The sequence below is a fragment of the Leguminivora glycinivorella genome, chromosome 14, assembly GCF_023078275.1.
Source record: "Leguminivora glycinivorella isolate SPB_JAAS2020 chromosome 14, LegGlyc_1.1, whole genome shotgun sequence".
In the NCBI taxonomy this organism is placed as follows: domain Eukaryota; kingdom Metazoa; phylum Arthropoda; class Insecta; order Lepidoptera; family Tortricidae; genus Leguminivora; species Leguminivora glycinivorella.
This window is the reverse complement of record NC_062984.1, coordinates 19942578-19954260: the sequence shown is the minus strand read 5'-3', so window position 1 is coordinate 19954260 and position 11683 is coordinate 19942578. Positions and strand designations below refer to the sequence as shown.

At 41.1% G+C, this 11683-nt stretch overlaps 1 protein-coding gene across 1 annotated transcript; it reads left to right on the top strand.

Annotated features, from left to right (window-relative positions):
• The first annotated feature begins 589 nt into the window (after nucleotides 1–589).
• LOC125233406 lies at nucleotides 590–6752 on the top strand. The gene is made up of 3 exons (XM_048139418.1): nucleotides 590–660; nucleotides 5692–6259; nucleotides 6510–6752. Exons 1-3 carry the CDS (start codon nucleotides 638–640, stop codon nucleotides 6570–6572), a joined length of 654 nt encoding a protein of 217 aa, XP_047995375.1. The 5' UTR covers nucleotides 590–637; the 3' UTR covers nucleotides 6573–6752.
• Nucleotides 6753–11683: the final 4931 nt, after the last annotated feature.

The following is an 11683-nucleotide window of genomic DNA, read 5'->3' as shown; positions in this document are numbered from 1 at the left end:
AACGTATAAATTTTAGTACCTATATACATCCTGGAATATTATTCAGAGCTATTTTTGTATTTTGTCGACTGCATAGTAGCTTTTTAACGTCTTACCGTGGTATACAATTTCCAATGCCTAAAGTGCCAGCTCTCGTACTTTGCCCATTTGGCATTATCCTGTAAGGTAATTAAATATTATTTTAATTTAAAACGATATTGCTTCGGAATTTCCATATTTGAATCACTAACTAATACTATTTTATTAAGTAAGAAACAGTCGATTAACTGTTTGGACAAGTCACGTGGTCTGTCACGCGACTTGTCCAAACGGGTCGATTGAGGGGGTAGTTTGGCGGGAACGGCCGGCTATAAAACACAAGCGTGTTATGTGTGTGCGCGTGCTGATTAAGTAGTGTAGCTTTTAAGCCATCGACGCGACCGTCGACAGTTCGTTCCCAACTTCGGACGCGCTCGGTACCGATCAATCGGTAATCATTGTCGGGACAATTTGTAATTTTAACTGATTAAACAAGTAAACCTTGCGATTAAGTTTTATTAAAGAAGAATTACCCAAGAACTATTAGTGGCGCAGTCTAAAAGGATAGCTAGAGCTTTTCCACCTCAAAAGCCTAGTCACCGGACCTCCGGAGCCGAAAATGCTGTTTGCCGTCGCCATACTGTGAGTCCTTTCCATTTTCCTTAGTGTTTTTGTACTTTACAGAAATTTATTAATTTTCTTTCGAACTGCTTAATTGTATATCCACAAGTTTTGTCCAATTTTCCCGTATTCGATTTCCTTTAATTGTTATAATGGCGGAAGCAAATAATAATAATATTAATCAATTTAAGATAGCTCTTAGTGTTATACCAGAATACAATGGAAGTCCAAATCAGTTACACAGATTTATAACTACGTGTGAAACCGTCTTGACCCAATACTATGACGTAGCACAACCCAATAATTTTAACAATCAAATATTGCTGCATAGCGTTCTTAATAAGCTGAAAGGAAAAGCCGAAGAGGTCGTTACTATAAATGGTGTTGCATCGTGGGTGGAAGTAAAACAGGTGTTACTAAAAAATTTCGCCGACCAACGGGACGAAAACTGCCTTAATAGAGACCTTGTTAATTTGCGCCAAGAGAGCGAGACCCCCCAAGAATTTTATAACCGCTGCATGCATTTACTCAGTACTATTATAAATTATGTTAACTTGCACGAAACTGACGAAAACAAGAAAGCTTGCAAGCGAGATTTCTTTACATCTCAAACCTTGAAAGCTTTCCTGACTGGCCTTAAGGACCCTCTGGGTGTAACGATTAGAACCATGCGTCCTTCGGACATGCCAACGGCCTTGCAATTTATCAAAGAGGAACAAAATATACATTATCTCCAAAAAAGGCAAGCACCTCAAACTAATTTCCAAAAACCATTAGACTTAAACAAGTTTGCTCCTCACAATTTACCCCCAAGACCGGTGCCCTTCGCCAACTTAAATAAACCGTCATTTTCACAACGACAAAACGTCTCATCTCATCAAAATAATTACAGACCTTTCTATCCCAATCCATACAAAAATAATCCGTGGAACAGGCCTCAATATCCCTACAACCCATCAAGGCAATTTTCTGGACAACAAACCAACAAAAATGTAGAACAACCTAAACCTATGAGTGGAATTTCATATCGATCAGCTCAGGTACCATTGAGACCATACATGCCAGCTATAAATAACCCTTTAAATAATCATACCTGCCAAACTATGTATCAACAACAATGTCCGGCGCCTGAAATGCTTATCGCGGACCCACGCGAATACGCCGCTATCACTGGCGGCCACAGTTCTGAGAACGCGCAGTGCGACAATGTATGCACAGACTATTTAGACTACCAGCAGTACCACGATAATTATGAACTAAATTTTAATGAACAGGAAATTAATCAGGATTTTCCTCAGGATTCGGATACGACCAAAGACCCCTAGCATTAGAAATACACGCTCACTTAAAAAGACGGCTACCCTATATCGAAATTAAAGAGCCTCCCCTGAAATTACTGATTGATACCGGAGCTAATCAATCATTCTTGTCACCAGAAGTTTTCGAAAAGCATTTCAACAAGCATCAGCTATTGTTCGAACCATTCACTGTAAACTCAGATTATACTACTGTTTTTAACTACGCTGTGGAGATACCTTCGTTCGCCGAACTAAAAGAGAAATCTTTGTTTAAATACTACATTTATAGGTTTCATAACGTATTTGACGGATTAATTGGTTTCGAAATGCTGGAACATTTAAAAGCTAAAGTTGACCTGGAAAACAAATTACTTATTACACCAAACGCTAATATACCAATAAAGGTTTTGACTTCTGAAACAAAATCTCTATTCGAAGCCCTTATAAAATCAAACTCAACAAAGGATTTGATGGTACCAGTCAACATCCGCAACGGTGATATCTACATCCCACGCACTAATGTAAACAATTGTTACATTCCCGACACTGTAACCCGAGCAGAGGCAGGTAAGGCCCACCTGCAAATAACAAACCCGACTAATAATGACATCATTGTTATGTTATCGTCGCCCCTTAGAGCCCAGACGCTGAATAATGATTATGAAATTTATAACTTAGAAACGACTTGCGAGAAAAATGATAGTGCTCTATCATTTCTTAGAATGGATCATCTTAACATAGAAGAGAAATGGAACCTCTCAAACTTATGCGAAGCATATAGCGATGTTTTTATACTGAAAACACTCCGCTTACGTTCACGAATCAGATTAAACACCGGATAAATACAACGGATGAGATCCCAATCTATACGCGTTCTTACAGATATCCCCAAATACATAAAGCAGAAGTAGACAAGCAAATTGAATCGATGCTTCAACAAAACATAATACGTCCATCCAATAGCCCATGGTCATCCCCAATCTGGATTGTCCCAAAGAAACAAGACGCAACAGGCCAAACTAAATGGAGATTAGTGGTAGATTATAGAAAGTTAAACGAAAAAACAATAAGTGATAAGTATCCGATCCCTAACATCAATGATATTTTAGACAAACTTGGTCGATGCCAATATTTTACGACATTGGACCTTGCCTCAGGGTTTCATCAAATAGAAATGCACCCCGATGATATAGAAAAAACTGCATTCAGCGTAGATACTAACAATGACGGATACCGCGGTGTTTACGCCTATTTGCGCATGCCTTTTGGTTTAAAAAATGCACCGTCAACATTCCAACGTGTCATGGACAACGTGTTACGCGGCTTAAAGAATATAATGGTGTACATGGATGATATAATCGTTTACAGCACTTCCCTCCAAGAACACATCCAAAATTTAGAAGACGTCTTCCAAAGACTCCGCGAATCCAACTTCAAGATACAGATAAACAAATCAGAGTTCATGAAACGTGAGACTCCTTTCTTAGGACATATAATTACCACAGAAGGTATTAAGCCCGACCCTAATAAAATCAAAGCAGTCCAGCAGTTTCCTATTCCAAAAACCAGCAAAGAAATAAAATCGTTCTTGGGATTACTCGGCTATTATCGAAAATTTATTCCCCAATTTGCGAAATTGACTAAACCATTGACTTCATGTTTAAAAAAAGGTGCAAAGATTGAACTTACCCCCGAATATATAAATTGCTTTAAACACTGTCAAAATTTGCTTACAAACGACCCGCTTTTACAGTATCCGGATTTCGAAAAACCTTTTAACTTGCGCACGGATGCTTCGAATTACGCTATAGGTGCCGTACTTTCACAAGGGCCGATCGGATCTGACCTTCCGATTGCCTATGCTTCCCGGACGCTTAACGAAAGTGAAGTAAAATATAGCACGATTGAGAAAGAACTTCTTTCAATAGTTTACGCTACGAAATACTTCCGACCCTATCTATACGGTCGAAAATTCAACATAATTACCGATCACAAACCTTTACAATATTTGATGAACGTAAAAGAACCTAATAGTAGATTGACAAGATGGCGCTTACGACTAGAAGAGTACGATTATACTATCACCTATATGAAAGGAAAACTTAACTCGAACGCCGACGCGTTATCACGAATAGAGCTGCAAAACAATGAGATAAATTTAAATATTGATCACCCTAACCAGGACCCAGACGACGGGCCATCGTCCATGGTCGTAAACCACTCTGAAAGCGAAAGCGATGAAGAAGATAACTTACCTTTAGCAGCCCTGGCACGCCATACTGCTCTCCCTGAAAGTGATTCATCGGATGAAGATGACTTACCTCTGGCCGTGCTAAAACACCGAGAAACGAATAAACAAACACCTGATCAGCCGCAAAGTACTGTTCACTCACAACTAGAAAATCCGATACTGGAAATACCCATCTCTGACAAGCCAATAAATATTTTCAACAACCAGCTCTTCTTGGATTTCGTGCATCACTCCCCGACAAAACCAAAATTAATCAAGATTTTTCCCACCAAAATTAGAATATTAGCCCAAATAAATAAAAACAATATTCAAGCCGACATAATAAACCTTTTCAAAGAATTTGTAAAACCCCAAACTAAATATGGCATCTTCATGCCCCACGAATTCATCCCAGAGGTTACATCAGTGTTACAAATGACCTTCAGAAATATGGCTTATAATTTAACTTTCTGCAAAACCCACATCGAAGATGTAACTGATTGCGAAAAACAAATCGAAATCATGCAACGCATACATAACGGTCCAACTAATCATCGAGGGATACAGGAAACTGAACGAAGAATAAAATTACAGTACTACTGGCCAAATATAAACAATAGCGTAACAGAATTTATAAACAATTGTGATATCTGCCAAACCAGTAAATATGAAAGACACCCTAATAAACAATTATATCAATTCGTACCTGTGGCTACGAAACCGTTCGAAGTCCTTCACGTAGACACATTTACAGTCAATGGCCAAAAGTTCCTTACTATCATTGACATATTTTCCAAATATGCTCAGGCATACCCCTTACAATCATGCACTGGATTAAGCGTGCTAAACGCCCTTTCCATATATATGTCCCATCATGGCCCACCTTTGTGTATCACTGCTGATCAAGGCACGGAGTTCAAAAATCAGTTAATAAAGGAACTAGCAAAATTACATAAAATAAAACTTCATTTTATCAGCGTTAATAACCCTGAATCTAATGGTGCTATTGAACGGTTCCATTCAACTATACTCGAACATATTAGAATCATAAACAAAAACCAGTTAGAACTTACAACTAATGAACTCATGGTCTATGCAATTATTGGCTATAATAACAGTATCCATTCAGCGACCAAGAAAAAACCTATTGAAATCATTAATGGGCATTTTAACGACCGCGATCTATTTGACATTAATATTGAAGACGTTTATCTACAAAATTACGTTAATAGGCATAAAGATGTGACAAAAGAGTTATATGCAAATCTTAACAAATCCCTTGTAGAATATCAAGAGAAATCTATTTCGAGGGCTAACAAGGATAGATCCGAACCTCCCGTATACGAAGAAAACCGAGCCGTGTACATTAAAAATCCCGCGGCTGCTCGTCAAAAGACGAAACCACGTTATTTAGGTCGTAGAATTAAGAGAAACTTAGAATTAAAAGTTATAGACGATAAGGATATCAGTCATCATAAAAGAACGCTGAGGGTGCCGTTAAAACAACAAAGACCATTGTTCCAGGACCCTCCTGATAGGAGCGACCCAGGGCCGGCAAGTAACCCTCACGGAGCTGGATAACAACCCCGGAGTCCTGCCATTTAAACTGGGCACCGCTAAGATTCAGATGACTGAACATGTGTTTTTACACTACTATGAACTAAATAGTATTAAGGATAGTATTAGTAATATAGAGAACTATATAGGTAGTTACTTAGATTATATGAAATCTGCCGACCCCCTTTATTTTAGAGATACCTCAGTGACGACCACCCAGATTTTCTTGAACGACCTCAACACCATTTATGGTAAATTCAATGCCTTGTACGCGATTCACCCTAAGCAAAAACGCGGCCTTTTTAACGGTTTGGGTACTGTCATAAAAAGCATTACTGGAAATTTGGATCACGACGATGCACGTCATTATAACCAAGCCATACAAACATTACAGGAAAATCAAAATCTAATTGGAAATAAATTGAATTCTGGAATTAGCATTAATAAACAAATGTTAGAATCATTCAATAACACGTTGTTAGCTATGATCTCTAACGAAAATAAAATTCATGTTGCCTTGAACGAAATCATAATTGATGTGAATATGACTAACTACCGCTTATCAGACTATATCAAAATTAACAGTCTATGTAACATGATAAAAAGTAATTTACGGAGTCTTCTTGACTTTGTTACCATGCTTGAAAATGCAATTGCTTTCTCTAAACTGGGTATAACCCACCACAGTGTAGTCGGCACTGATAATATCATGTTTATATCAAACGTCTTGTTTAAACTTTACAAGGAACAAGAAATGCTTATCAATGAAAACACCGCGTTTCGAGACTATTATGACATCATTACTTGTGGTTCCTTTTATGCAGAGAATAGAGTCGTATTTGCATTGAAATTTCCTGTAATGTACAAGAATACATACACCTACTACCATCTATTTCCCACTCCGACTTATAATTCGACCATTCTGATCCCTCCTAAACCTTATATGGCAATGAACGACGAGAAACACCAGTACATGGAACAAGAATGTAAACGTTTCCAAGAAACATATTACTGTGAAGAAACCTTTTTACCTTGGCATCAAAGCCCGACGATTGCATCTACTCGCTGATCCTAAACCAAGAAATTTCTGCTACCTGCCAATATACAGCATTTACGAGTGACTTTGAGATGCTTCAAAGATTAGACGACTACCATTACGCAATAACATGTCCGCGACGAACAAAATTACAACTCTTATGCGACAGCGAAGAAATTAGATTTATCCAAGGAACCTACCTGATTGAAGTCCCCGAAGGCTGTATGTTCACCACCGCAAGTTCATCTGTTAAAAACTACAAAAATGAAATTAAAGGCCAAGCTATTAAGCTTATTTCCTTCCAAATGTCAAATATTAGTATTAGAAATACTGCACAACCGTTGAAACTGGAAAGAATTCCTCTGGAACAATTGTATAAACTCGAAGCTCTCCTAGAAAAGGAGGAACCATTGCGACAACTGCGAACAATTGACATCAAGGATAATGACCACCTGTATTGGATCATACCTTTATACGCACTCATCGCCGTAGCCGCCGGAATACTGCTTTGGAGGAAACTAAAAACACGTCGGTCAACCACGATCCCGAATGTCCAGGACGTCGAGTTGGCCCCTGCTGGCCAGCCCTTCTTCACGGGAAGGTCTTCTCAGTGATAAGGGGGGTGTTATGTGTGTGCGCGTGCTGATTAAGTAGTGTAGCTTTTAAGCCATCGACGCGACCGTCGACAGTTCGTTCCCAACTTCGGACGCGCTCGGTACCGATCAATCGGTAATCATTGTCGGGACAATTTGTAATTTTAACTGATTAAACAAGTAAACCTTGCGATTAAGTTTTATTAAAGAAGAATTACCCAAGAACTATTAGTAGCGAGTACCTGAGTAATGCATTCTGTTACGAGCATTTAAACGAGACGGACCACTGGAGTAATTATAATTGGATGGAAATAATTGTAAATATTGTTCTGTGGGAATTGGAAAATACATGTTGGATTTAAATTGATGTGATGTTTTTGTCCTGGCCTAATGATCCCTTCAATCCTTTACTTTGAAAATGTCTAAGGACCAGCGGGGCATATCTCGACTAGGGGACAAACGTAACTGGTCAATTTTTTTCATGTTTTACAATGTTTGCATTATTAAATAGAATGTCCACCGGCTATATATGGTTGGCGTATTAAGTGAATATATGTAGAACTCAACGTCATATAATGGAAAAAATTGATTAGTTACAATTGCCCCCAGTTGAGATTTGCCCCGCTGTACCTTACCGTTTAACTCTGTGGTGTGTGTGTGTCCCTTCAGATAATTATAGCGAGAGGCATTAGTGGTTACGTACCTACATAATAATGTGGTTAGTCTAACCACAAATCAAGTAGTGTTAGCTGAATTCGAAAGATAAAAGTACATAATGAATTTATATCAGTCCACGATTTTGCCTTTTTTCAAAACTCAAGGTACTTTTCTTTTTTGTACTTTTCCTTATCCTACATATACCATTACGCCTGCATTCAATAAAGAGGTAGTCAGAGCACATGAAAACACTCAAGTTTCAGTGCCACTCTTGGCCTTAAGAGGATACGGTAGCGAAAATGCTAAAATGGAAAGGAGCCCCCTTTTCAACTTGGGAATTTTAGTTAAATATTAGGGTGTGCAAACCGGTTAACCGGTTAACCGAAAAACCGGTTAACCGAGACTTTTTGGCCTCCGTTAAAAACCGGTTTTTATAGTCACTAACCGGTTAATAACCGAAACTGTATTTATTTCTCAAAATTTGGAAAATGAGGCATTAAAAGGTTCAAAAATACGTAATTATTTAATGTTTTGTTATAATAAAGATTTATTCATTACTTTTCATTGACAACATTATTATCTGTAATGATTTTATTTTAAAAATTAGTCCCGAGTCTACTCAATTATACATTTTATACAATACAGTAGAGTCCGGTTAGTATATTACGACTCCGCATATAGACCTAACGTCCAACCTCTTACAACGACATAAGCACAGGTATTTATTTGGTTTTCGTATGTGATAATATGAAAGTACATCCGTTTATTACGACTCCGATTTTAACGACCAGCCGCTTTTTACGACACATTTGACACAGAATCCGTCCGTCAAGTCCGGTTGCAACGACGAGCGACAAAGTTTTACTAGTACATTGAGGAAACAAAGCTATTTCCACCCGAGCACGGTCCCCTGTCTTGCTTACAACAAGTAGCAAGATTACATTGTGGCCATCTAACTTTTTGGAGTATTGCTTTTAAAATTTTAACAATTTGTTCGCCTCGGGTCTAATCTTATAAGCTAAACTAGTTTTTTAAAGGTGCGCGGGGCCCGAGGGCCCCGCGGTCTTTCTTGTTTTTTTTGCATTGCTTGTTTGTTTTTTTGCTTTGCTTTTTTGCTTTTTTGTTTCTTTGCTTAGCTTGTTTGTTTTTTTGCTTTACTTGTTTGCTTTTTTGCTTTAGCCTTTGTGTGCTTGGAAGCACTCTCTGCCCGCAGCTCGGCCTGCGGCCTTCGCGTGCTTGGGAGCCTCTCAGACACGCTCCGGGCCTTCGGCCCTCCGCGTAGTTTCTGTTGGGGTTGTAGGAAAATTGGAGCTTAAACACGACCCAATAGTAAAAGTGTGACTGAGACACTTTTACTATTGGGTCGTATTTAAGCTCCAACTTCCCGGTCCGCCAGAGAGCCGATCAGGGACGCTCCGGGCCTTCGGCCCTACGCGGAGCTCGGCCTTCGGCCTTCGCTGGGTTTCGTTTCGAAGCTCCGCGTCGGGCCTTCGGTCCGCCGCGTCGCTTTTTAGACACTTTTTGTTATTGTTTTGCTTGGGAGCACAGTCTGTACGCAGCTCGGCCTGCGGCCTTCGCGTGCTTGGGAGCACTCTGCCCGCAGCTCGGCCTGCGGCCTTCGCGTGCTTGGGAACCTCTCAGACACGCTCCGGGCCTTCGGCCCTCCGCGTAGTTACTGTGGGGGTTGTGGGGAAGTTGGAGCTTAAACACGACCCAATAGTAAAAGTGTCTTAGAGAAGCGAAACGACGGGCCGGAGGCCGCAGGCCGTAGGCCCATCGTGAGCTTCTCAAGACACTTTTACTATTGGGTCGTGTTTAAGCTCCAACTTCCCGGTCCGCCGGCGAGCCGATCAGGGACGCTCCGGGCCTTCGGCCCTACGCGGAGCTCGGCCTTCGGCCTTCGCTGGTTTCGAAGCTCCGCGTCGGGCCTTTGGCCCGCCGCTTCGCTTATTTAGATACTTTTTGTTATTGTTTTGCTTGGGAGCACAGTCTGTACGCAGCTCGGCCTGCGGCCTTCGCGTGCTTGGGAGCACTCTGCCCGCAGCTCGGCCTACGGCCTTCGCGTGCTTGGGAGCCTCTCAGACACGCTCCGGGCCTTCGGCCCTCCGCGTAGTTACTGTGGGGGTTGTAGGGAAGTTGGAGCTTAAACACGACCCAATAGTAAAAGTGTCTTGAGAAGCTCACGACTGGCCTGCGGCCTGCGGCCTCCGGCCCGTCGTTTCGCTTCTCTAAGACACTTTTACTATTGGGTCGTGTTTAAGCTTCAACTTCCCGGTCCGCCGGCGAGCCGATCAGGGACGCTCCGGGCCTTCGGCCCTACGCGGAGCTCGGCCTTCGGCCTTCGCTGGTTTCGAAGCTCCGCGTCGGGCCTTTGGCCCGCCGCTTCGCTTATTTAGATACTTTTTGTTATTGTTTTCTTGGGAGCACAGTCTGCACGCAGCTCGGCCTGCGGCCTTCGCGTGCTTGGGAGCACTCTGCCCGCAGCGCGGCCTGCGGCCTTCGCGTACTTGGGAGCCTGTCAGACACGCTCCGGGCCTTCGGCCCTCCGCGTAGTTACTGTGGGGATTGCAGGATTTGTAGGGAAGTTGGACCTCGGGCCTGCGGCCTCCGGCCCGCCGCGTCGCTTTTTAGACACTTTTACTTATATTTTCTTGCTTGGGAGCACTGTCTGTACGCAGCTCGGAACTTGGACCGGAGCAATGACCGTCGGGCTGTAGAACGCTCCCTCAGGCTGGTAGGGAAATTTGACTTTGTCCCCTCTCGCCGCCGTTTTTGACTTTTCCAAAAATTTTTTTTTCTCATTTCTATTTTTGGCCCCCGCTCTTACCACGTGCCAAATTTGAACGCGCTCGGACCGAAAATAAAAAAAAAAATTTCAAAGTCGGCCATTTTGAAATTTTGTAAATGCCATTCGATGGACCTCAGATAACTGTACAACATTAGTTTAAGCGATATTAACCTTTTTCCTACCGTTACGGAGCTATGGGGATTTAAAAAAAAACCTCCATACAAACTGGTAGGGAAATTTGACTTTGTCCCCTCTCGCCACCGTTTTTGACTTTTCCAAATTTTTTTTTTTTCTCATTTCTATTTTTGGCCCCCGTTCTTACCACGTGCCAAATTTGAACGCGCTCGGACCGAAAATAAAAAAAAATTTCAAAGTCGGCCATTTTGAAATTTTGTAAATGCCATTCGATGGACCTCAGATAACTGTACAACATTAGTTCAAGCACTATTAACCTTTTCCATACCGTTACGGAGCTATGGGGATTTAAAAAAAGGACCTCCATACAAATTTCAATTGGCCTTCAAAGGGCGCCATTTTGAATTTTTCAAAATTTTCTTTTTGTATACTAATCTTGGGGTGGCTGTCTACCCGTGTGCAAAATTTCAGCGCGCTCGGACCATTTTGAAATTTTTCAAAAAAAAGTCGGCCATTTTGATTTTTTTTTAATGCCATTCGATGGACCTCGGGTGACTGTATAACATTTGTTTGAGCACTTTTCACTTCTTTGTACCGTTACGGAGCTATGGTAATTAAAAGAAAAACCTCCACTCAAATTTCAATTGGCCCTCAAAGGCCGCCATTTTGAATTTTTCAAAATTTTCTTTTTGATTATAAATCTTGGGGCGACCTTCCAGCCGTGTGCCAAATCTCAGCGCGCTAGGACCA

Bases quoted from the DNA above. Each gene is read 5' to 3' on its own strand.
- LOC125233406 (XM_048139418.1), top strand. From the start codon at position 638: ATGCTGTTTGCCGTCGCCATACT. The intron at 661-5,691 runs GTGAGTCCTTTC...CCATTGTTCCAG, and splicing joins CTGTTTGCCGTCGCCATACT to GACCCTCCTGATAGGAGCGA. The intron at 6,260-6,509 runs GATGTGAATATG...CCGCGTTTCGAG, and splicing joins CCTTGAACGAAATCATAATT to ACTATTATGACATCATTACT.